This window comes from Protopterus annectens, chromosome 14.part0, assembly GCF_019279795.1.
Source record: "Protopterus annectens isolate FY-2018-M chromosome 14.part0, PAN1.0, whole genome shotgun sequence".
Taxonomy (NCBI): domain Eukaryota; kingdom Metazoa; phylum Chordata; order Ceratodontiformes; family Protopteridae; genus Protopterus; species Protopterus annectens.
In genome coordinates this window covers 230,243,102-230,270,767 of record NC_056748.1, presented here as the reverse complement: position 1 = coordinate 230,270,767, position 27,666 = coordinate 230,243,102, and the positions used below count along the sequence as shown (strand labels likewise).

The window sequence follows — 27,666 nt, the reverse complement described above, 5'->3', positions numbered from 1 at the left end:
GTACTTTGAGCAGTTCTGGAGTAAATTTTCTGTTTCCCATCCATAGATCCAAAATGTACTTGAATATAGACATGGATGAGCTTTTTTTTTTTTTTACGTGGATGATGAGCAGCGGTATCCTCTTTGAGATATACCTGCCCTACCTGTTGATGTTTAAGAAGAGGTTTAGATCCCTAGACAGAGTGTTTCTGATGCCATTTGACTTGCTGATGTGTAGTAAATCCATCAGTACTGGGTAACAGAATGACTTGCATGCCAGATACAGGTCTCCTCCTAGCAGTCTGTAGGATACAGAGTGTAGTGATAGGGCTTTGACTTGGTCCATGTAGGACGTATTGTTCAGGCCTTTTATTCTTTTGGTACTGTATCTCTGTGGGTGTTCCAGTTGTTGCATCTGTCTGGACAGATACATGAATTCACATGGCTTATTGTAGCCCTGTGATAAATACAGGACCCAAATTTGCATGTCTCACTGAATCTGGCCAGTACTTTTAATGCTTCAGTGTCAGAAAATGGGTGCAGGAGGAAAAAGAAAAGGTAAATTTCACAACATTAACAAAAGTACCTTAATATATGGAACAATAAATATTTCAATAGCAACTCATTATTCATGTCCCAATCTTTTAAGGTATTAAATTTAAAGATGTGCTTTGCCTTCCTCTCACAGACACATTGAATAACATTTGTGATGTGGTAACTATGAGTCTTCCTGAAAAAAACAAAGGAATTTTAACACATGACCATCACCACTGTGAATCAAACAGAACTGCTTGACAACTGGGCTTGCAGGTGAACAATTTCTAATATTATTAATGTGTTCAAGAATACATATCTGAGCTTTTATGATTGTTTGTCTACAATAAGTCATGCAAGCTCAAGTTCTGTAATCATCACAGGGATACAACAACTTGAGAATTCAGGCTCTTTAAACATCACATGACTAATTTCCTAAAGCACCCGGTTTCCTCCTTTATCCCCTTAGACAGGAAATTACTTCTTTGCTATATTATGTGCTTATTCTTGCTATTTGTTTCAACTTGAGAAAGCCAGAGTCAAGGTATTAGTTACAGTGTAAAAAATAAATGTTTCTGTTTTTCATCCACACGCACATTTTTGTGAAGTATAAACTGAAAGTTGAAATTGGAGTAGTATAATACTCATTTAACACACCTCAAAACAACCTTCCAATTTGTTGTGATACAGAATGAAAAGTGAGAGAAAATGGTGGCAGAGTAATGGACTACCCAGTCCAGTCTCTGAAGGCTTAAGGCATGTCTTACATGGGCCCTTCTTCGACCATTACAAAAAATGTTGCTGCATACAACAAGCTAACTGTCATTTACTGTATATAAGGGGACAGTGGAAGGAACATAGTGCAAATTCACTGTTTATATTACATGCATTAACTTTGTATTTAATTAGTAAAACACTGTAATAAAATTTGCATACTGTAAATTAAACAAAACAGTTCTAGAAAAAACATGAAGCTTGGTTTCACCCTGAAAACAGTTGTGGTTCCAGTAGTAACTAAAAGAACAGGCTTATGAGACACAGGGTTTACATCACAATGCTTACACGACGACCAACACAAACTGAAGCTGTACCTGTATAACCAATGACTGAAAACGATCTTGATGGCTTGGCATCCAGAACAAACATGTGACCATCTGCTGCTCCAGTGATAAGGAACTGTCCTTCTTGATCATAACTGTAAAAGAAAAACTTTAACTAAGAAAATACACAGATTTTAATGCAACAGTTTCTAAAACTTTTTTTGCAAGATATTTACATAAAAAATTAATTATGATAATACTGAGATTTCTAGGAATCAAGAAATCCAAGTGTGACTAGTTATAGTACAGTTCACATAAAGTATTTAGTAAGCACAGTAAAATGTGAAGTTATGCAGCTTCATGAATGGGCTTAATTCCTTTTGAGTATACAATGTCACCTGATAATCCTAGAAGACCTAATGGAGATAGTAATGCACATAAGTAGTCTGTGACTTTACTGAGCATCCCATTAAATATTATAAATACATGGGGTCAGAAGTGTTAGAAATGAACATGTTTAGTTCATTTTGATTAACTTATCATTCCGTAGTGCAGAAATAACATTCATTTTCAAATATATTTGTCTTTTCAAAGTAAAACTGACATTTCACTTTTCATTTACATAACTCCAATGAAAACCTCAAAGCATTTTGCTCTTTTAAAGAAAAGATGTTCGGTCTCTGACCACTAAGAATTATTTGATTGCAAAACAATTTCAGTAGAAAAATGGAAACTCTAGATACAAAACTGTGACTTGTTCCTCATTATGAGATGAAGAGCTAAGAAACATGGAAAGGTGCAATATGCCACATTTCTTCAAGTTGCATCAGAAAAAGTTTTGAAAGTATTTAATACCTTTACCATTAAAAAAAAAGCAAGGCAAAGAAGCAACAGCTAGAGGAATTTAGGAACTGATGTGAGCCTAGAAAAATAAATGCTATTTATTCAATATTCACAAGTAACTCTGAGGCTCACTGAAAACTATATATGTCTGTGTCACTAGGCTAAAGAATTATATCAAACATTGAATTTGATAAGTTGCATGATTTGCCAATAAGAGACATAAGAAATTATCAGATATGTGGCAGACTGCTAAGAAAACTGACTGAAAATACAAACACAAAGTTAAAAACATTAATAAGTAAATACAGGCATGATGCTTAAAGTGAAAATTGCAGAATAGCAGCAATGGTACCAAAAAAAAAACAATTATAAAGTGCACAGAAAGTATGGTACACCTGAACCCCAAGCCTCAGTTAGTAGATGAGGCTATAAACATGACCGGAAGAAGTGTCCAGTATTTATTTTTATAGAAATTTTAGAACAAAGAATCACTTTGAAAGGATGTGTTAAAAAGTATTCAAAGGTACCTGCATGTTAGGCAAACAAGAATGCAAGATGTCTGTTGGTGCCATTAAAATGGAAAGAGCTGATGATGTGAAAAATGAGAAAGTAAACTGGCAGAGAAACAAAGCAGTCAGAGACGCTCAGAATTAATAAATGAAGTGTAGACTTCAACCTGCAAATTGGTAATGAATGTAATATTTTTTTCAGAAAATGATTTTAGCATTCGGAATGGCATTGAATGTAAGGTGGTATGAATATTGATGACTTGTTCAGAGCATTCAATAAAGCTAGTGTAGCAACAACTATAAACATGAATATGAAATATAAAGTATAACATTCTCTTCTGTATACCAGCACTCAGTCAGGAAGTCCAATTGCCTAGAATTTGGGTTATTTGGCAAGTGAAAAGATAGGCATATTACAATGTGTTAAAATAGAAGAAATGTATGCAGCTTGCCCAAAGTTTAAATGAACAGTTGCCAGGATGCAAAGCTATCTCAAATATTGTACATAGCCACAGCAGATACATTTTGCATGACTATACAGATTCATTTACAGGCATATGTGGCTTATTATGAAAATCTGACAAAAAACTCTGGATGCTATACCAGTAATACATGCAGAAAGGAAGCACTACTGGCTCTTAGAAGTAGAACCAATCAATAACTAAAGTGAACGAAAAGCTTAGGTTTTAGTAAGAAATATAATAAGCCAATATAATGAATGCACAGTATGTAAGTAATGTGAAGCAGGACAATATCTCTGTATTAATCCACAAAAAATGAAAATAATGATTAAAAGATATCCATATTCATCACTCATGGTCAAGGAAGTGGTACTAAATACTTAAGTTCTTTTTTGTAGTAGATGCAAATCAGGGATTCTGTCAGATAAACTGAGACAAAGAAAGCTCCAAACTGTATGCACACGATACAGTCTTTGGAAGAAGCAAATTCTTGAAACTTCTTTTTGGTATGTCAAGAATTTCGTAAGTATTTCAAAGAGCAGACACATAATCCAATGAAGGCTTATGAGGTACTATGACTACAAAACTTACAATCTGTTAGTGTGGGATCAAACACAAGAAAAACATGACAATAGGCAGATATAGTTGCTGAACAGACTTGGCTTGTACAATTTTAAAATGGAAAAAAAGGATAAAATCAGAGTGACAAGTTAAATGTATATGATCATATTTTAACACCAAAATGATTGAAGCCAGACTGATAGAAATGTACAGAGTTAGTGCAAATGCCAAAGAGAAGGCAAACATGCATTGATGAGGTTTTTGGGGAATGCTGAGTATCTTATAAAGATGACAGCTAGAAAGGCAGACTTAATTATTTCTCTCAAACTGTTGAGAGCTAAACAGGAAGGGTTTTGATGTTTAAGAAAGTAATAATAAAAGCACCTACTTTGAAATATTATTAAGCAAATATGATTACCGTGTTACAACTGGATGCAAGTCAAAATGTCACAGAGGTTATCTTACAGGAAAATAGTCCTGTTGCTTGTGGGTTAAGAGCATATGTATACACACACTGAAGTGATATGCTCAAAGGGTATACATATGATAAATGCTTTGGATATGTTTATGACAAAGAAGTGCAAGTAGAAACAGAGCATAAACCCTGCAAAGTATATTCAGAAAATGTACAAGGTAGCCATGAGGTAAAGAGTTCATAGAGGTTGGTAACACATCCAGATAACCTGTGTCTTTTTGACATATCCAGATAAACATTACAAATGCTGCAACCGTAATTCCAAATCTTTGAAATATGCTCTTTCAGCAGGTTGCACAATACGGCTATTGCTGGCTTGTGGTATGAGTAACTGGCTCACAGACAGGACCCAGGAAGTCAGGACTGGTGAGACCACCTTTACTAAGAGACCGGTCACCACTGAGGTTCCTCAGGGCTACATGCTGGGACCATTCTTATTTGGCATCTACTTCTTAGAGGTAAAGACTAATATCAAGGGCCTTTGACTGTTTAAGTTTGCAAATGACTGCAAATTGGGAATTATCATAGATTCCATCCCTCCCTATGACACAAACATCTTACAAAAGGTTCTAACACAGACAAATGACTGGTGTTAATTGTGAAAGCTGCCAGCCCCAGCTAGCTAGAATTTTGTAAATAATTATGTGTCATTTGTGAATAGTAATATGATTTGTATGCTTGTCTTACAAATGTAAGTAAACTGTATGTTATGTGCTGAGCTTCAAAAACGTAACCACAGTGCAAGCTACTGGAAAAGAAAAAACTCTAAGAAAATAAGTTGAATTGTTTACAATGGTGTTTATCTTAGCTTGGAGACAATGTCTGCAGCTAGAAATTCTTTCTATTGTCTGGAAACAGAAATAATTACAGGTTTCCAAGGTAACAGTGTTTAACAGTTTTATGACTTCCAGTTTTAGGCAAAATTTTTAAGAGAGAAGTATTTTTAACACACAGCTGTTATATTTTTAGTTCCTGTTAGCCTGTGAATGAAAGGCAGATGTGACAAGAATGATTGTAATCTGAGATAACCCAAAAGAAATGTTTGATAGTAATTTAAGAACTGTCTTTCAGAGAAAGTCTGTGCATTTTGTATCTTGTCTTGGACCAGTAAACATCCATTCACCGCTTGCATTTGCCTGGCTCTGTAAGTTATTTAAGTACAGTGATTTCTATTAGATAAAAATAGTAATACAGCAAGAGTGGTTTAGATGTTTTCTGTATTTATGTGAGATTGTCCTGCAATGTTGTTTTAAAATATTTCCTGTGATTTTGAACTCTGTCACTGTGTTGAGTTATTGAGTATTGTCTTGTTCTTTTATTATTTATCATTAAATATATTTAAACCTCTTAATTGTGTCTGGTTTGCTAAGAAATATTTAAGCTCTCAGAGTACGTGCATGTATTTGGTGACACTGTACAGGCCACTCTTAAATGGCCTTAAAAGTCTTAGACACACTAACCATTTGGATAATAGTAATATTACACAGTATAATTGGTCACCCTTTGGGAAGGGCCTTATAGTAGCTGATAAAGAGTGGTTGGTGGCAATTGGTACTACCTTATGGTCTGAACTGAGGGGGACACAGCTAGTAAACCTGTGTCAGCCTTCCCCAGGAGTGTCTGTGTATTTGTACATAAATCAAATCTCAAAGTGTGTGTGTGTGTGTGTGTGTGTGTGTGTGTGTGTGTGTGTGTGTGTGTGTGTGTGTGTGTGTGAGGTACTTGGGCAGGGATAAGAAGCACTGGTTGGATAGACACGGTGCTGGAGATTTTGGCTTGTGCCAGTGGGGAGTCTTATAGGGGATCTGGAGAGGGAGGGAGGGAGAAACCAGACCCAGACTGACTGTGAGCTCTGTGTGCTCTTAAAGGAAACTGTACTTTACTGTGTGTGTGCTTGTCATCCTCCCATTGTGCACATCCCTCGCTGGTGTTAGTGGTGAGGATTGAGGCTCCTTGATTACTGGGCCAGTTCAGGGGCATCATACCAATATCAAAGAGTAAAACTCAATACCATGAAATGCATTATAATACCTTTTAGAAAAGCTGTCACACAGGCTAGTTATGCAATAGCTGAGACGCCCCTAAGAGTTGATAAGGTAATCAGGGATCTGGGAACATACGTAGACAGTAATCTGCCCTTTGACCAATATGTGACCAAGATAGTTGCTCAACTTATAATTAAGGACATGATATCCAGGTCCAACAAAGTCACAGTGACACTTTATTTGGCCTTTATGACCCATCATTGAGTATAATGACCCCTTCAACATGTACTGATCAGACATATGTAACAGTTGGAACATCCACAAAGGTTCTTTAACAGAAGAATCCAGGGTATAAACACATTGTCCTACATGGATCACCTTAAAGTCCCATCTCTATACTAGGTCCTCTATAGGCTATTGAGAGGAGATCTATGCCTGGCATGCAAGACATCCTCTGATCCAGCTCTGATGGACCTTTTGTACATCTGCAAAATGAACAGCATTAGAACCACTAGATTCAAGGAGCTACATTTTGCTTGTGACATAAACAAGGCATGTTGGTGAGACAGATATTTGTCTCAGAAGATGCACATGCTCTGGAACAGGCTCCCCATCCATGTGACGCAGTGTCCATCCCTAACCCTATTTAAGTATAACATTGACCAATAGATGGGAAATCGGAAATTCACCTCGGGTTCTGCCCCCATGCCTCTGGCAGACAGAGGCAGATAGTAATGTTTGAAATAACATACCCCACACAAATAACCTCTAGAAACTTCATAACTAACATACCCCCTCCTAATAGAAGCCCGTGATACATGGGGATACAATCGAGATGGGTTGCATGGCTAGGCTTATAAAGGTGGTGGTTAGCCTACTATATAACTATGAACCTATTTACAGTTTAAAGCAGTCAGCCTCTTGGAAGATAGTCAAGACAATACATTAAAATACCCTTTACCCAACATTTCTGTTCTTTGTGATGGTAGCACATACTTCTACTTCATAAAGTTGAAAGTTGTAAGGAGCTGAGCGAAATTAAGGTTGGAGACCGATAGGGTCTTAGGTGATATGACCTGCTATGTGGTAAGTACTGTTTGATTTGTTGTGGGGAAATTCTTTTTAGGTTTGGCTTTGAAGGTGGGGAAGTTCCTTTAGGTGGGTGGAGGGATTCCCATAGTTTAGAAGGAAGGATGGAGAAAAAAGTTATGTATTTACCATAACATTCCATCTGTGATGTCCATGTTCATTCTTCTTCAACTGATGGTTTCGGTTTCGCCTCAGACACTTCTACCAGATCATCGGATCCTGGAGCTCTCAGGCTCCTCCCTTTACCCATAATGCCCCGACAACCTAACATACCTCAGACCGAGTCTGTTGCTCCTAGATACAATATGGCAATCTATTATAGAAAAAACAAAGGTAGAAAGGAAAAAGGGAAAAAAGGGAAGTTGGAGCTCAAACAAGGAACAGAGGTTCCTGTACAACTCTTAGATCTTTTCAGAAGCAAAGGATGGGGGTAGGTGTTTGGGAAGTTGAAGAAGAATGAAAATGGACAACACAGATGGAACTTTACGGTAAGTACATAAGTTTTTTTATCTGAGGTAATCCTTTTCATTCATTCATTCCAGCCAAGACAGAGTCTCCAGCTATTGTAACCTTGGGAGGCACTTATGGAGCACTGCTGAGTCAAAGGACAGTCTGTTCCTAGAAATTAAATCCAACTTGTAATAAGCAATGAAAGTGTGAGGATTAGCCCACATTGTAGCTACACAAATATCATCTAATGAAGCTCTTGACCAAAAAGCTGAAGAAACTGTCACAGACCTCATGGAATGGGTTCTATGAGGTTTTGGTAAAGATAATCCTAATTTACCACAGACAAAAGTTATACAGTTAGTCAACCATTTCGCCAAAGTAACTTTAGATATTGGTTTGCCTAACCTGTTAGAAGAAAAGGAAACAAATGGCCAGATTTCCTAAAGTCTTTGATTCAATGAAGGTAAAAGTAAAGTTGTCTATGTACGTCCAAAAGAAGTAGCATATATTACCCCTTATTTGAAAAGTGGGAAAAGAAAACTGGGTGATTAATGACCTGGTTTATGTTTGTCTCTAAAGCTACCTTAGGTAAAAAGGATGGATTTTTCACAATGACAATCTGCCTTTGTGAAAAATCAGGTGAAGAGGTCTTGAGGATAAAACCTGGAGTTCAGATACTCATTTAGCTGATGTTTTAGCACCTAGTAAAATGATTTTCAAAGACTAAAAATTAAGGTCTGCTTTGACTAAAGGTTCAAATGGAGACTGAGTTAAGGCCTGAAACATTACATTCAAATCCCAAGGAGGAGTAAGATTTTTTAACGGCGACCTAAGTAAAAAAGCTCCCTTAAGGAAGGCCTTGCATAGTCTAGATGAGGCTAAAGTAGAGTTATTTTCACCCAGGTGGAAATTAGAAATGGCAACCAACTAAACCTTAACCATTGAGAAACTAGCCCCTTCATTGAAGACTGGGCCCAGAAGACACATCTTTTTTTCATTTACTCTTGTAAGTTTTTGAAGTAAAAGCCTTATGAGAAGATAACAAAATATGATGGACCTGGGAGGAGAGCCTAGGTGTCTCAGCAGAAATGGGCAAACCATTTGGTCAGTCAAAGGCCTGTTAAGTCCAAATGAGTTATGCTTGTTGGGTGAGACAGGATGTCTGAAGTTGGATCCAGAATCCAGGATGGGTGTAGAAGGCGAGGCCAGAGAAATGGGAACCAAATCTGAGCAGGCCAAAAAGGTGCAATGAGGATAACTGTGCTCTTCAACAGAATTGTTTTCTGAAGAAACTTAGGAATTAGTGACACGGGTGGAAAAGCATACAGGAAACTGGAGGGCTAATCATGAACTAGAGAAGCTCTTAGTGACTCCCATGATGGGAGAATCAGGGAAAAAAACCTGTTGCACTTGTTGTTGAGGGGAGAGTCAAATAGATCACAGCATGGCTGGCCTCACTGATGGAAAATTCTCTCCACCACACTGACATTGAAAGTCCACTTGGGAGGCATCAGAATGGACATGCTTAGTTTGTCTACAATCATGTTGGATTTCCCTGGAATGTGTGTTACTATTAGAAAGTGATTGGAAGAGATCGCCCATTCCCATACTCTCACGGCATCTTGACAAGGAGGATAAAATCTGGTTCCCTCTGTTTTTTTTTTTTTTTTTTTACCAGACTACTGACATATTGTCCTTCTGTACTGCAAATGTCATGCTTGGGAGAGGGTCTTCAAAGGCCTGCAATGCTAGGAGGATAGCTCTCATCTCCAGGATACTGATATGAATCTTGACCTCTTCAGGGGACCCAAGTAGTTTCCCTCCACCTGAAATGGGAGGCATCCATAGTCATTGTGGTCTTAGGCAGGGGAAGAACAAAGGGACAGCCTTCGCTGAGTTGATTTGAATGAATCCACCACAGAAGATACCTTTTGTACTGTTTGTTGCGTGATCTTGACTGGCATGGATAATGGATATTACAGGACGGACCAATGAGTCGACAGAGTCCATTGAAGGATTCTCATATGGAACCTGGCCATAAGTATAAGTCTGATTGCTCTTGCCATGAAACCCAAAGACTGTAATATCAGTTGGGCTAGAAAAGATGAACTGTGAATCACTGACTTGACTTGGGACTGCAGTGTGTTTATCTGGGTAGAAGGAAGATAAGCTATCTGACTTGACTGTGTCCAAATGACCACCTATGAACTCCAGGTTCTGTGCTGGGAGGAGCTGAGACTTGTTGTAATTGACTGTTATTACCAGATGAGAACACAAATGAAGCAAGTAGTCCCTTGGCTGTAAAAGTCAATGCCTGTTTGGGGCAGTAAGGAGACAATCATCTAGATACGGAAACACCTGGAATCCCAGCAGTCTTAAGTGAGCTGCTACCACTGCCATGCATTTGGTGAACATCATGGGGGCTGTAGTTAGACTAAAGGGCAGTGCTCTGAACAGGTAATGACTGGCTCCTAGCCAGAAGCATAGGTATCTTCTGGAGCACATGTTCATTTTCTGTGATAGTATGCATCCTTAAGATCTATCAAGTACATCCAATCTTCCTTTAGCAGCACAGGCAAGATGGACTGAACCATGACCATCAGAAAATTTGTATACTGAACAAACTGGTTTAACTTTCTGAGATCCAGAACTGGTCTCAACTCCCTTGTCTTTTTTGGAACTAAGAAGAATCTTGAATAAGTTCCGGACCCTCACTGATTTGGGGGGGGGGGGGCTCTTGGATGACTCTTCTTTTCTAGCAGATTTTATTTTTAGAGATGCTGCTTCCTCTGACTGGGGGAGACATTGGGGATTTTCTTCACAATTATGGAAGGGGTTAGGGAAAATGTATGCTATAACCTCAGGATATGCTCCTCTGCACTCATGAATCATTTGGGACAGATAGCCAGGCTCTCTGGTGCAAAAATAAATGACCCCCAAATGCCTGCAGAGGGGAACAGTTGGGCTTACTTTCAGGAGTTCTGATAGGGCTTATCTGAGAAAAACCTCTAAAGCCCTGGTTCTGCAGACCACCTCTGCCTTGGGGGTAAATCTTCCATTCAAGTTCCCTCCTCTGCTCCTGGGGGAACTATCTCCACATGTATCCTGAAAAGGACCTTCAGATTTCTTAAACCACATCTTTCTACCACCTCGCTGGTTCCTAGAGAAAGGTCTTTGAGGAGGTAGAAAACCACATTCCCACAGCAGATAGGGTCTTTCCCTCCTGTTCACATCTGGAGTGCATGTCAAGAACCGTCAAAGGGCGCATTGACAAACAAAGATTTAAATGGTTCTGCAAAATCACATAAGCACATCCAGGCATATCTCCTGATGGTTATGCCTGAACCTGCAGCCTGTGTGGTACCTTCTGCCATATGGGAAATTAATCTCATGAAAACATTTGAGATGGATTGGAGGGCTAATTGCCATAAGATTCTGTTTTCATCCTGAGGTGACATGGACCCAGAAAGAGATTTGATAAACTCCTTGATCTGATCTCCTTGCAGTCTCATAAAATGTGCCAAGTAATTTAGCAACCTGAGGCCAATGGTCACTGAAGCATATACATGCTTCCCAAATCTGTCGAATGCCCTAGACTATGTGTTAGGAAGAAGAACAGAAGAACTCTGTTCTGCGAGTTCTTTCCTTGTTGCTGCAGCCACAACCATGGCGTCAAATAGTACTCTCTTACTCCAGTGTGTGCAGTCTTTAGGGGGAGCTAAAATCCCATCCAGCCTTTTCAGTATTGACTCAAAAGTGTCTAGCTCCTTCCATGCCTTCTGAGAAATGAGGTCAATGAGCTCATCGGCTTGGGAGGCGGTCACCCAAGAATTAGATGAGCCACACCTGAAAGCCTCCAGGAATACGGATTCTTCTTGGGAAGGGGTATCAGAGAACCAACTATCTTTTTGTTTCAGGAGCTCCAGGATGTCTCCAAAGGAGACGTCTTCAGGTGGTGATCTTGGGGACACCTCCCCCTCATCAAAACTGGTGTCTTCTGTGAGAGCTTCCTGAGGCAAATCTTAAGTGCCTTCTCTTACATGTTCTCTTCTGAGGGATGTCTTCAGTGGGATGCTCTAGGGAAGTGTCAGAAGAGATAATGTCATGACAGACCAGCTGGAGACTTGTTTGGGTTGGCTGTCCCAGTGGAAGGGATGGTCAAGGCAAAGCAAGGAATAGTATGAGGCAGAGTTGTCTGATTTGAGGGTGGCAGGGATCGCTCTACTCTAGTCTAGGAGAAGACCTTTTCCACAACCTCAAAGGCAGAATGCTTAGGGGACACAGACGATGGCTTCGAAGGCAGAATATCTCAGATTGTGAGCTCCTGAAACCCAACCAGCACTCCACCCACGAAGGAAATTGGACCTGAGCTAACACCATGGCTCCGTGGGGAACAGATGGCTCCAAAAGTTTCAGAGTTGACTCCAAACCCCTGGATCCAACACCAATGCTTCAGCTCAGAAAGTCCTCTGGCTCCAAAATACTCTGTGCTGACTGGCTCAGGGAACCATCTGAGTCGAAAAACAGTCTTTGGGTCTGAAGTAGACATCCTCAGGGATCTCAGATCAGAAGGATCCAAAACAGAGGGTTTGATCGGAGAAGGAGATACTACAGGGGAAGTGGACAGATGCTAGCTCACAGACATATTTGGGGTCAGAGTCAGGAGAACCCCCATCTGTATCTGTGCTCTAAGGAATTTCTTCAACATCCTGAGGTACCATATTAAGCTATAAAGATTCTTTTTTTTTTTTTTGGAGAAGGAGAGAAAGAAAAGTTGAAAAACTACCAACAATGGTATTAGGAGTACTCCAAAGAATACAAGGAGATACCAGCAATGGTAGAGAGAGAAGTACTGAAAAAATGATAGCTTAAAGAGATCAGTAATTAACTAACCAATTAACTTATAGAAAATGGGAGGGAGGAAGAGCAACAGCAAAATATAACTTTAAACTAACTCATGACCAAGAAAAAATGGACAAAATCCAAAAATGCTCGAGAGCTAAGGAATACATGTCTGAAACTTAAAGAAAGCAAATGAGATCTGAGGTATGTTAGGTTGCAGGGGAATTATGGGAAAAGGGAGGAGCTTGAGAGCTCTATGATCCAATAATCTGGCAGAAGCGGCCGAGTGTTGGATCTAAACCCATCAGTTGAAGAATGAAGGAAGAAGACAACATCAATCAGTGTGATTGTTGAAGTGTAGCCTTGTTTGTGGGGGACTGAAGTGGGGGCTGTTTTGTATGTCTGTCTATGTGTTTACATGTATGGATATATATGTATATACAGTAGCAGGTATGAGTATCAAATAATTTTTTGGTCAATGGGGATTTTTTGACAAAATGCGGTCACCACCCATTACAATGACTGTTTAAATACTGCAAAACAAGTGCATGTCCTCCTGCAGAACCTATGGTATATCCTGCTTCCAGTAATTTGCTAGAATTGGTTAGATATTTTAAATGTCCCTGTTTTTGGCATATGTCATTTATATATATATATATATATATATATATATATATATATATATATATATATATATATATATACACACATACATATACATACACACATATACATGCACACACACACACATATATATATATATATATATATATATATATATATATATATATATATATGTATATATGTATATATATATATACACCTATATGTACATTCATAAATTTTAGATTATTTTTGTTTACTATTTTTTTAGTCAACATAATGGACTGATCCTCTCTCCTCATATAAAACTATTGAAGCCACAGCCCAGGGTTGACATTACTCACATGGATTTTGACAAAGGGTGATTGCCAAGCAGATTGCTGTGCATTCTTGCTAGATGCTAATTTACTCTTGATTGTATACTAACAACACATCCTGACAAAATTGTACTAGCTGGTTCCCTTCCTGACACTTTAAGCAACCATCATCCAACATATGCCTTAAATACCCTCACCAACAATCCCAAAGCTACACAAACAGGAACTTATCACATTTCAACCTAAACAATTTCACTAACACACTAACTATTTTACTGGCACATGTTGAAACACCCTTCATTAGATGGTGTTAAAAAATCAATGAAACCTTCCTAGCTGTTCTAAATCAACACATTCCCTTAAGAGTTAAAGTTAACATGTGATTTCAAGAGCCTTACGCATAAACAAAGGGATAAGACATGAAAGTCTTGACATACCAATAAAATGCAGTCCTATTACCACCACCTATGTATACAATAACTGTGATAAGAAAAAGTACGAACCTACAGGAAATACAACTTAAATATATAAAAAAATTATGATTAGCTATCACTGAGCTCCTCAAACCAGGAAAAATCTACCAAACAAACCCATTGCTGTCTGAAATAGATGCACATACTGCATGTACATTTAACACACACTTCAATAATGCAGTCACATCCCTAATTAAAAGCAAACTTCAGCTGACTGAACTTTACAAGCCTTAACAAATCAAGGCTGATGCCTTCTCAATCAACCCTGCTCTCAGGAGGAACAATCAGAAATCATCTTAAAAACTAAAACCTATCACCCTCACTGCATCTTTGATCATAGCCAAATTGTTAAACTTTTGAGAAATGGATTAACATGTTGGTTAGGAATGCAGACTCGGTCACAATTCTTTGTAATACATGGGACTTTTAGCTACCCTGGTGCATTACTTGAGCATGGATTTCACTTCTGCTTAGAAAAAAGGCTTAACATAGAACTTAGCAACATCTTTATTAGCTCATATGAGCAAGCACAGAATATATGTTTTGTTGTAAACAGGTTGGCTCTATTTTATAATTCTGACAGAAAGTGTCAGTACTTTTGGATGACTGGAAGGCAAGTCTGCCTACGAAGACATCTGCCAAATGACATAATATTTATTCTAACTTAGTACTACAGCTGCACTTTTAAATGTTAGTACTACAGCTGCATATTTAAATTTTCTGAACTACCAATGGAGTTAGATTGAAACTATACAATTTAAGAGTAGCTATTGCCTTAAAGTACAATACACTGTAAACTAATTTACTGTAAATTTCTTTACCTATGACATCACAGGCCAAATGCCCTATTGATTTTATTTTTGTAGCTTGTTAGTTCTGCTTAGGTCAATTAAATGGCTTAATGGCTTTAAAAAAAGTAGTCAATCTGAGGGGCTCGTGACTTCTGGCTGACCATTTGTGTGGCAGCATGAGGTTTACTGCCATTTTTGAAGCTGCTAGTAGGTTTCCAATGGAATTCTAAGATGATTGCTGTAGGTGTGGTAGTGTTAGGTCCACTTAGTTGTAAAGGTTTGATTAGTATATAAGAAACTCACTCTAACAAGCTTGTCAAAGCTAAGTTCTAATGCAGGAGCCTCACTATAAGGTTACATTTCTCTTATTATCAGAGCATAATCAACACTACACAAACATGCACACACAAGTACACACACGCACACGGATATATGCTTCTCAAAAGCAACTTAGATTTATGCATAATTGTACAGTAACTCCAAAAAATCAGGAAGGGGGTGGGAAGGTAGTTTTAATTCTACAGGGACTTCTCCTTGAATACCTATTCTTATAGCGAATACCTCACAGACCTGTTCGGTATTACTTCTGAGAAAGTCATTGTATCAGCAAATAAAAGTGGTTAGAATGCAAGCAATAACTGGTAATAAATAGAAGGTAAACAGTGGCGCCCCACTAGTGCAGCCATGCCAAAAGTTGTCTTATCCCTAGGTTGAACTTTGTTTTGTGAAAGTATTGGCAGTAGCAAGTATGCCTTGAGTGGAAAAGTTCCTAATGTCTGCTACAGAAACAGCGGCACTCCTTGCGGAAAGAGCTCTAATACAGTCTTCAAATATTCTATTGTATTTATCAAAACAAAAGGAAAACCAATAGGTGAGTCATATTGATAATGCTTATTTTGCAATGGGCAAACCTCTCTTTCCTCTCTTAAAACACCCCAGCACTTCATAGCTTAAGTGCTGAAATGCATTTTCCACCACATTGTTTCCATTTTGTGTGGGTGATTTCTTAATAAAAATCTCTCTAAATGTTTTATTATGGATATGCCCACACACTTCTACTTTAACTCTTGATGACATGAACATAGGGGTTGAATAGGGGCTCCACTGTAGACTTTAATGGACAGGGTCCGCATGTGTACAGTAGTGCATAGGTTCATAGGTTGCATAGGTTCATAGGTTGGTACTAGGCTATCGGCCTAAAGGCCTATACAAGCCTAGCCATAATTCCCTGTATATTTCTTCCCACAATATTTACTTCACCAGACCCCTGTCTAGCAGGGTGACTGACGTGATCCCCAGGGTGAATTTCCAATCTCCCATCCAATCGTCAAGGTTCCTTTTGAAGAGGGCCAAGGAGATGCTCTGCTTGACATGTATGGGCAGTCTATTCCAGAGTATGGGGAGTCTCTGGGTCAGGAACCTATCCCTCCAGCATGTTTTGTTCATTGTGATGGCAAGGTTTAGATTCCTGGAGCGTGTGGCTCTGAGGGATTGGATTTCTATAAGTGGAGCATGTCCAACAGCTCAGGGTTTGACATGGCCTTGTATGTTAAGATGAGATAGCCTCTGAGTAGATGATATGCCACATAGTATAGCTGGGTTTTTTTAGATGGTCAGCATAGGGCATCTGCTTTAGGCCTGTGATTCTTTTAGTGAGGTATTTCTGCGGCCTTTCCAGCTATTGCAGATGTCTTGTGAGGTATATACCAAACGGGGTGTTGTACTCTATAATGGTTCTAATGAGGAATGAGTACAGTGGGAAAATGACCTCCTTTTTTCTGGATGAAAAGCCCTTAGTGATGAGATGTGCCACATAGAAGGATTTCTTGACTGTTGTGGTGATGTGGTTATCGAAGGTGAGACCACTGTCCACCTGTGTCCAAGTCTCTCATCAGATTTGTTGTGTTTAGTGTACTGCCACCTATGTGGTAATTCATGGGTACATGTTTTTTCCCAAAGGGGATAGCTATACATTTCTTGGCATTAAGCTTGAGCCCATGGTTCTGACACCAAGCATCTGTTTCTGTAAGGCCATTTTATAGAATATACACATCATTTGGGGATTCAATGACTCCCAGTTTGCAGTCATCTGCAAACTTTGTTAGCATCAACTAAAGTTTATGGATGCCATTGACAGTAAAGCTCACTGAACTTCCAATTATGGCATCACAGGGAAAAACATTATTTTTATGAATAGTTTTATTTTAAAACTGGCCACTTATAACTGGAATGATCTGGAGAAGAGTGCAGCATGGCACTGTAGGTACCACATGCTGTACTGCATAATGTTAAGTCAAACAGCGAGCATTTTAAAGCCAATGATAAGCTAAAAAATTTTTCAAAAACAATGGAATTTTCCTATTATGGTATCACAACTGTCTGACCCCCCCCAATTACGCAGTACACGTTATCTACATTTTGGTATTTACAAAAAAATATAGTTGAACAGAGTGACTCTAGGAGACAGCTAAAAAAACTTTTGGCATAAAGAAAGGCTTTGCTGTCAAAATACTCTCTTAGCATGAAAGATTGTAAAGGGAAGTTTATACTCTTAAAAAAAGAAGTTATGTACTCACCATAATGTTCCATGTGTGTTGTCCATCTCGCCTTCATTCTTCACTAATTGGGTTCAGAACCGATCCTCGGTCATGACTCGGCCGTATACAAAAGCTTGAGGTCTTCCACTGGCTCGTGGCTGTATCCTTATCCCAACATGTCCTAGGAAAGCTCCCAAGATCTTGTTTGCTGATAAAACAATATGTAATACAAAAACTTATTCCAAATTTATAGAGCAAAGAAGAAGATCAAAGAACATATTTTCCCAATCATGACCACTCTGTCCTTCAGGATCCAAAGGCTGGGGGAAGGAGGGTGGGATGTAATAATGAAGATGAGATGAACAACATACATGGAATGTTATGTGAGTACATAACTTCTTTATGTAATGTTGTCCTATCTCGCCTTCATTCTTCACTGGTTGGGAGAGCATCCCTAGTGCCATGTCTCTTGAGCATCTCACGGGAGAATATTCTTCAGAAGAGTGGACCCAAAGTTCCTGGAGGCCAAATCCACTTTGTAATGAGTGATAAAGGTATGAAGCCTTGCCCATGTTGCAGCATCACAAAATGGTGTCAATTGGTAGTCTAGCCCTAAAGGCAGATGAGGCTGCTATGGCTCTCGTAGCATGACCTTTGATTTTAAAGGGTAGATCTTTATTGTGAAATCTGTATGTAAAGGTAAAGCAATCTGACAGCCATTTTGAAAGTGTGACCTTAGATACAGGAGCACCTTTTTTAGATTCTGAAAATGAAACAAATAATTGGTCAGATTTTCTGAAGTCCTTTGTCCTATGTAACTAGAAACATAATTGTCTATGTACGTCCAAGTTGGTGTAGCGAATATTCTGCCTTGTTACCACAGTTAGGAAAAAACACTGGTAGTTCTATGGACTGATTTAAATTAGACTCTGAGCATACTTTTGGTAAGAAGGATGGGTTTGTTCGAAGGAAAGGTCTGTGTGGAAAAGCATGTAGGGGGGCTTTATACATAATGCTTGTAGCTCTGAAACTCTTCTAGCAGAAGTGACGGCAATCAAAATAATTGTTTTCCATGTCAAGAACTTTAGAGCACAGGATGATGCAGGTTCAAAGGGTGGAAGAATCAAGCAGGATAAAACAAAGTTTAGGTCCCATGATGGTAAAGGGGTCTTAATGTGTGGTCTTAATAAAATAGTGCCCTTCAGAAAAACTTTGCATAGTCTGTGAGACATCAGACTCGGGCCCAAATTACTTACATGAAAATTAGATATCGCTGCTAACTGGACATGAATGGTAGCCGCAACTGCGCTTTCATTAAACAGCTTTGTTAAGAATTCAAGAATGGAACCTATGGATGCAGAAAAGGGATCAATGTGGTTACTTAATGCTCATGAATAAAATCTTTTCCATTTACTCAAGTATAATTTCCTCGTAGAAGCCTTATGAGATGAGATTAAGATATGTTTCACAGATGAAGGAAGGTTAGGGAGCCTGGCTATATTTGGAATCGAAGCAGCCAAGCTGTCAATTTCAGGGTTTGAGGAGAAGGATGGAGCATCCCTGATGCATGGTTCAGAAGGTCCAGAACTGGGTCCAGGACCTATGGCTCCTGGAGATGAGACCAAAGGAAGGGGAACCAGATTTGATGAGGCCAGTATGGGGTGACAAAAATCAAATTGCTTCCCAATGAGCTGGCTTTCTAAAGAACTTTGAGTATCAAGGTAAGGGGAGGGAAGGTGTAGAGGAGACCCGAGGGGGGCAAAAAAGTGAATCCCATGGTGACTCCCCCGGAAGGGGGATTAGGGCAAATTAGCTGCTGCATTTGGCATTCATGGACGTGGCAAAAAGGCCACAACAAGTCTGACCCCATTTGCGGAAATTCATCTCCGCTATTTCTTGTTTAAGGGACCATTCATGAGCCATCAGAATCTCTCTGCTGAGTTTGTCTGCTGTCAAGTTTGATTTCCCCAGGATATGCATTGTTATCAGAAAGTGCTGGGAGGAGGTCGCCCACTTCCATACTCTCAGGGCCTCTTGACAAAGGGAGTAGAATCTGGTTCCTCCTTGTTTGTTTATATACCAAACAACTGACATGTTGTCCATCTGTATTACAATAGTTCCTAGAGGAGGAGAGTGTTGAAGTGCCTGCAACACCAACAGCACTGCTCTCATCTCTAGGATGTAGATGTGCAAATGGACCTCGTGATCCTGCCAAATGCCTTGAACTGTCCTTCCCAGAAAATGCCCCCACCCTATCTAGGAAGAGTCTGTGGTTACTGTGGCTAATGGCTGTGGAAGGACAAAGGGTCGGCCTAATGCCACATGAGTGGAGTGAAGCCACCAGCGAAGGTCATTCTTGCAGGACTCCATTATCAGAATTTGGTGGGACATGGGTAGTTTCTGCAATGACCACTGAGTGAACGGTAGCTACTGCAGAATCCTCATGTGCAGGCGCACTAATGGAACTAAGTTTATTGCTGCTGGCATGGTTTCAGGACTGTCCTTGCCTGTTCTCTTTTCCTGGAAAGAAGGCTTAAGATCTGATGTTGCAGTACTTGAACTCTTTCTGGAGGAACTTTTGCCATCATTTTTACCGTGTCTAGTTCTGCTCTTATAAAAACAATATGCAGTGATGGCAACAAGGCAGATTTTTCATAATTTATCGTGATTCCTAGATGAGGGCAGAGAAGTAATGTGGTGTCTCTTGCTTTTAGTAGTAGATGCTTGGTGGTGGCAGTTAGGAGCCGGTCATCCAGATACAGAAACATTCAGAATCCTACACATCTCAAGTGAGCCGTGACTACTGCCATTCACTTGGTAAACACTCTGATGGCTGTCAAGAGACCAAAGGTCAGAGCCTGAAACTGGTAGTGACTGGCTCCCAGCCAAAAGTGCAGGTGACTCCTGGATGCCCTGCCCATTTTTATGTGGTAGTACGCATCCTGGAGGTCTATAGAGCACATCCAATTGTCTTTTCCCAGAAAAGGGAATATCGACTGCAGTGTTACCATCTGGAACTTTGTTTTTCTTACTGATCTGTTTAATCCGCTGAGATCCAATATGGGTCTCCAGTCCCCTGTTCTCTTTGGCACTAAAAAGAACCTTGAGTAAGTTCCAGATCCTATTTGGTCTGCGGGGACTGTTTGGATGACTCTTTTTTTTTCTAGCAACTTTTGAAATTCTAGAGTTTCCTGTTCCCTCTGAATGGGTGGAACATCTAGGATGTTCTTTATATTTGGAACAGGGAAGGAAAATGGTATAGAGTAACCTCTGGATACAAAACGTTGTACCCACTTGTCTTTTGTTATTTCCAGCCAGGCTTCTGGGTAGAAAGGTAAGTGACCCTCAACTGCCTCCAGAGCAGGACAGACCAGCCTCCCTTCAGGAGCGCTGAAAGGGCCTACCACAGAATGAATGCCTGTCACCCTAATTCTGCGGACCCCTTCTGCCACGTGGATGGTGTCTCCCATTACTACTTTCCCCTCTGCCCTTGATGGAAGAATCACCACGTGTGTCTCGAAAAGTTCTGTGGGATTTTCAGAACCACATTTTTCCTCCCTTTTGACCTTTTGGATAAGGTCTAGAAGGTAGAGAAAAATGGACTCCTAAGGCAGAGAGAGTTTTTCCTTTTTTCTCACACCTGGTTAGTGTGTCCTTGACTTTCAGCCTAAACAAGGATAAGCCATTGAAGGGGACATTTATAAAGGAAGATTTAGAGGGCTCCACAAAGTCACACAAGCGCATCCAAGAATGTCTCCTCAGGGAAATTTCTGAACCCGCTGCTCTACTCACGCCATCTGCTGCATAAGAAATGACTCTCATGGAAAAGTTAACCAGCGAGTTTAAAGTGGAGAGCTGAGAGGAAACCTTGTCTGATACCCCTGCAGCTACTGCACTTTGGAGTGCATCTCCTAGGTCCTTAAGGAGATCTCTTTGTAGCCTAGTAAAGTGCGTCAGATAATAACTCCTTGTTCGGTGGATAGACAGATGAGGATGTCTCAGAAAGTTACTTTTTGGCAGCTGTCGCCACTACCATAGCATCTACTGGAATGCCCTAAGTAAGGAAATCTTTATTTGAAGGTGCTGAGATAAACTTGTTTGGCCTCCAAGGAACCAGTTCCAATGTATCTGGAGACTCCCACACCTTTTGACTAATTCCATGAGATCGTCAAAAAGCAGAAACACCCAAGACGTGGAAGGGTGAGATGCAAAGACTTTCCGCTATACAAACTCCTCCTCAGAAGTGTTGATGGACTTCCAGCTGCCTCTCTGCTTAAGGATTTCCAGGATGTCTGCAAAGGAGACATCCTCAGAGGGCAACCATGTGGACCCTTCTGACTCATCCAGGACTGTATCAGAGGTGAAAGACTCCTCTGTGAAGTCTAAATGCTTCCTCTTGCAAAGTCTCTTTCGAGGGACCTCTTCAGAAGGGTATTCTGGAGAGGTTTTGGAGGAGTGGGTTCCCCCAATGGGGTATCCTGAGGCCTAGGGTCTCCGGGTGTTTGTGGATGGTGTGATGCCAAGACCAATGCCGGTGCTTTTGGAGGAAGAATGTCAGGACCTAACAGTGGAGCTGACTGTGGAGACAGCACTCTCCTCATCACCTTGAAAGCCCCCCTCCCCTGATCTGACGATTCCTCCAGCTCCGAAGAGCCAGAAGGATTCCCGGAACCAAGGGGGTTGGCTCCGAGGCCAATGTAGGAGCCAAGCTCACCCACGCCGAAGTCCCAAGAGGCAAGTTCGGATCCAAGAAATGTCCAATCCGACTCCCTCCCAGGACCCATCCAGAAAGCATCTGCTCCTAGACTCCTCAAGTTCAGTCTAGTTCAGACGGAACCATGCATGTCGGAGCAGATGTCGGACCTGGAGTACGTTTTGGCGCCGATGGTTCCACTGTGATAGATTCCAGACAGTTTGGCTCCGAGGTCGGCTTGGAGGAGGAATCGATGTTGAAGGGGAAGTCCTGGTTGGCTCCAAATCCCTCTGGGTTGGAGCCGATAGAAGTTTGGCCAGCGCTAGTGTTCTTAAAAGTTTGTGCACCATGCGATCCATGTCATCATCAGAAAGGCTCCTGGAAGACCAAGGGGGGGGGGCAGGAGATCTGATCTGTTGTAGAAGAGGTAACTTTAAAGTAGGGGAGACTGGTACCAATTGCAAGGACCGGCTCCATAATTCAAATTCTATTGGACCCGATACTGAAGGAGCCGATAAAGATTTTTCGGGCTCAGCAGTCTTCGGTTACAGAGAAGTAACTTTGGTCAGATTTTCTGCTGGCTCCAATTGGCCAGATGTAGGAGATGACCTTTTCCCAGAATTTTCAGACTTGGATGAAGGAGACTTTGTCAATTTAGAAGTGCCCTGACCTTCTTCTAATGCTTCAATAAACCTCTTACAATAAGCTTGTTCTTCCTTTCAAGAAGCACTCTAGAGCTAAAAGAGTGGCAAATGGAACAGGTTTCTTGCAGATGCAAAGCCCAAGACAATATACACAAATAGTGTGTCCATCCATGATGGACATTTTCTGGTTACACTTCATGCACTTTTTAAACCTAGAGGGTTTGGTGTCTATGTTCCTTAGACATAACCTGTCTACTAACAGACAACAACAAATATAAGAAAAGTGTACAAACTACTCAACAATCTAATAGACAAACCCAAGCTATAACTAAACTATATAAAAAAAACTTTTTTTTTTTTTTAAACAAGAAGAAGAAGACAAAAACCTTAACAACTACAGAAAAGGGGAAAGGAAATGAAGCTGCCCAGTCAAAAGGGAGGGTAGAAGGAAAGAGGATAGCCCTCTAACTTAAATGGGGGGCAGCAACCCTCTGACTCAAATGAGCTGCCAGTTTTGGTTAGGAGCAAATAACAGGAGCAATAAGATTCTTTACAACACATTCTAAATTAAACGTGTATGTAAAAGTCAAGGTAAAGGATAGAAAGAAAGGCCTCTAACTGAAAACAGCCTTTTAACAGTAAATTTAAGCTGGGATAGGGAGTAACACAGGCATACCTCTCAACCTAAAAACATCAACAATCTGGACAAAGGACCATGAAAAATAGGTACAAATCTGTACACCTATTAACATAAAATTTGCATACATAATTATTTAACCCCATCCACTCCGATGAAATTGTAGGATACCAACATGAATGATGTCACTAAATAATAACAAATAGACAGATATTTGAAATTCAAACTTCATATCCCTCGGAAAATACATAATAATGCAAAACCTATTATTCTAGCAACTAAGTAGTTTACAGGAGCAATATTTAAAATCTGTCCCTATTTTTGGGCCTTTGTCCCACCATTATTTTTGCTTTGTCCAGATTTCTTGCTCTGAGAGATTGAGAGCTATGACTGCAATACTGACCCAATTATATGGAATATTCCTCATAACCAAGTTTGAAGATTATAAGGAAAAAGGAAGTCTAGGAGAAAAAAAATTAAATTTGAGAAACAAAGTCATAATGCTATTCCTAAATCATGGCAGTTGACAAGTATAAGCAAAGAGATCGAAAGGTTGTACAAGTACAATTTTAGTCACTAAACTGAGCAGTCAGTATTACCGATAAAGGCCCTTCACACTTGGCTGGTTTCCACTCCACTCCATTAAAAAAAAGACCATACACCACAGTACTGCTGTTTAACTGTTCCATCTGGTTAATGGTTTGACATCATTTTATGTCTATGACAGGTATAGCATTTGTAATTCAACATTTCACACAGCCCCAGTTCAACAAATGATACAAAACACTAATGCAAAGACACACTCCGAGTATCCACTGTACTTGCAGCTGCAAAATTCTAAGCCTTGCCTTTTAAGCTTATCTGCGAATCAGTCACCTTATAGCACGTGCACTCTGAAGGCAGAGAAAACAAACATCAACACTGGATAAAAGCTACAAAATAACATTGCAAATTACCAATAAAAGTAGTAAAATAAAGTGCTTCACACTTACCAGCTGGTGTAGACACCACAGGCAGGCATCCTACCTTGTCGTTACACGCCATAATAAAAGACTCCTTTCCCTATAATATTAAAACTGTTAACCATACCGGACAACCTTAATCAACCTCCTACAGCCATTAAAAAATCCCGCCACCGCCCCTTCAAGAGTAATCCCGGCATCTCTAGGTGCACATAACTATTGGTCAAGTGAAAAATTTACCAAGCCAGTCGCTTACAGCAAAAGCTGGGACTTCCATAAGGAGTTGACTTTATCAGTCTCCCTTTACCTACTCTCTTTTATCTACTTTTACTCCCATTTATGACATCTGTAACCAAACTGTCCATACAAACTTCTACAAAGAATTCACAGACTCTTACAACTTGTTGCCTGCAGTTACTAAGGTTGGCAATATTTTTACTTGAAGTTTGGAGGACTGGTGATCTCTTAAAGTTATGCAGAAAGTCAGGGACACATGCAAAACAGGATTTATACCAACAAGGGTATACTATAGGCCTATTTCAGCAGACTCGACTCATGCACCTGCTCCTGCAAAGTGCGAACTGATGGCTAAAATTGCTAGATTATTGGTTCGGCACTCAGCAGATCACAGACACAGTTTCTGTCAGGCAAGGCAGTGCGATAAAGAGTGGACTTTTTTTTTTTTTTTTTGCTTACCCGGAGCCAGAGGACAGAGGAGCTGGTAGTGGTGGTCATGGTCAAGCCGCCAGAGAAAGTAAATTCCTGAATTCTGGCTGGGACAGTGAGAGTGACTGACAGTGCAGCATCATATCAGAATTCAGAACACAGGTGGGCGGACCAGACAGACTAGTCTGCACTGCAGTGCAGAACTTGAATTAGTACAACAATGTTACATACTTGGCAGAAGTTAGAACCAGAACCTAAAATGAAATTGTAAACTGTGTGAAACACTGAACAGCCCTGGCTGCAAGATAAGCTCCTCTCACTGTTGTGGGCAGCTGCTGCTACTACTGCTAATCCTTTTCCTTCCGTTTCTGTTCCTTCCGTTTCTGTTCCAAACTCAAATTCCAAACAGGCAGACACTATAGTCTGGCTCATGAAGTTAACATCATCATGCACGCCCCTGCGTGCCTGCAATAAAAAAAGATGTATATATATATATATATATATATATATATATATATATATATATATATATATATATATACAACTGAAAAAATCGGAATTGAAGGGGGCCATTCGGGAATTCGTGGTACCCCATTATTTTGCCCTCAATACCGGTAAATGCTGAATAATTCGGTACGGTTGAGAAATATGAACACAAGCCTCATGAAGAAAATACGATGGCCAGAAAGCAAAGCAGAAGAGTGAACTCTAAACTAACTACATTATTACAAAAAAGGCAATCTTTAAGTCTTTAAACAGCAAAAACACTAAAAAATATCAATAGTAAGAAGAAAATTTCTCCACTTAGCCAGAGCTAAAATGGAAGCACCCAATGTGTTTAGCCGGCAAACGAGATCTGGGAACTTTCCTGGGGCATGACGGGATAGGGATACAGCCACAAACCACTGGAAGACCTTGAGCTTTTGTATACAGCCGAGTTGGAACTGAGGATGGCTTCAGAACCCAACCAGTGAAGAATGAAGGTGAGATAGGACAACATCACATCTTGTAGCTCAATGATTCTTCTCTTTTAATGACTAGTAACAAGAAACGGGATTTCCATGAAATCTTCAAGGTCATTGAATATACTGGTGAATATGGAGGTAAAATCAACTTTTTTAGTATTAAGTTAAGTTTCCAGGGTGGTGGCATTTGCCTTTTTGGAGACCTTGGAGAAAATCCATAATTGGGTGCTCAATAGCAGAATTTGAACTATTCAGATAAGTCAAATTGCACTCTACAGCAAAATAGCAATTCACAGAAATACCTGTCCTGCATGGTGCTGGGTCTAATTAAAATCTGATTTGCATGTATATGAATTACTATTTTATGCAAACATACAGACATGCGCTACTACCCTGGGCTGTTAGCTGCACTGAAGCTGTCTTGTATCTGCACAGTGATTCAGACTTTCTAGAGGAAATATCAACACATACTATACACCAATATATACAAATTACAGGTATATGATGCATCACTTTGATGATACAAAACACAATTACTCAAACGTAGGCAGACCAAAATGATTTATGTATGACTGGAAGGGTAAATGGTCAAATAATGTACCAATTACTTCTTGCAGTGCAAAATAGAGCAGACATGTCTCTCCTCATTGTTGATCATCAGCCACAGCCTCCCTAAACACACACACACACACACACACACACACACACACACACACACACACACACACACACACACACACACACACACACACACACACTAAATGACCACAGGTACCATACCAGCAGCAATTGAATTTGGATTGCTATCATGCTGGACCTTTCAACTATGTAGAGGTTATTAAGTTGTATATCAAAGTTACAACTGTAAGGTGAAGTTCACCCCCAGTGTGACTTTGAAGGGGGGAGGGAGTGTTTTTCTTGTTGCTGTGATTTTGGGGAGGGTTCCTTCTATTACTGTGAATGGGGGTGTCCTACAAGGGCTTACAGTGTGTTTTGCTGCAGTTTGTGGGGAGAGGATGAACTCTACATACACACAAAAACACATGCATGCAAAAAATTATAGTTATGCGCTCGCCATACCTCTGCATCTGTGTTGTCTGTTTTTGTACATCCGCAACTGACAAGTCTTGGATCCAACACTGGATCCTTCCTCAACCATTCTGATAGACTTTAGGCTCTGTAGCTTGAGCACTTCCCCTTACCCACAAACCCCTTCTTCGCCTCCGTTACCTCAGATTGAGTTTGCCCTCTATTCAGCTAGTCACAATATGAGGAGAATTATCAGCCTTTAACAACCTCTAAGGAAAACACAGCTATTACTTAAGGGTAAAACAGGAGAAGAAAGAAAGAAAGAAGGGAAGCCCTGGAGCCCAAATAGCAAGACTGACAGGGAACATCCCTCAGGACATACTAGGAGACAATTAAAAGGAAGGGGGTTGGTGGAGGGGAAGTTGAGGATGGATGAAAACAGGCAATACAGATGCAAAGTTATGGTGAGTACATAACTATAATATCTGATGATGTCATTTTTGTACATTCCTCAACTGATGGAACACAGTCCCCAGCTAAAGTAATCTTGGGTTGTCCTCAAGAAAGGATATTCAGGAGTG

The 27,666-nt window shown here is 40.1% G+C and overlaps 1 protein-coding gene across 1 annotated transcript in view; it reads right to left on the bottom strand.

Annotated features, from left to right (window-relative positions):
* The window catches only part of CFAP43 (cilia and flagella associated protein 43), a 3,581,735-nt gene that overhangs the window by 2,410,760 nt on the left and 1,143,309 nt on the right, over positions 1-27,666 (bottom strand). The window contains exon 12 of the mRNA XM_044055952.1: positions 1,605-1,708. Within this exon, the coding sequence (XP_043911887.1) occupies positions 1,605-1,708 (104 nt within the window). The remainder of the gene's footprint in view (positions 1-1,604; positions 1,709-27,666) is intronic.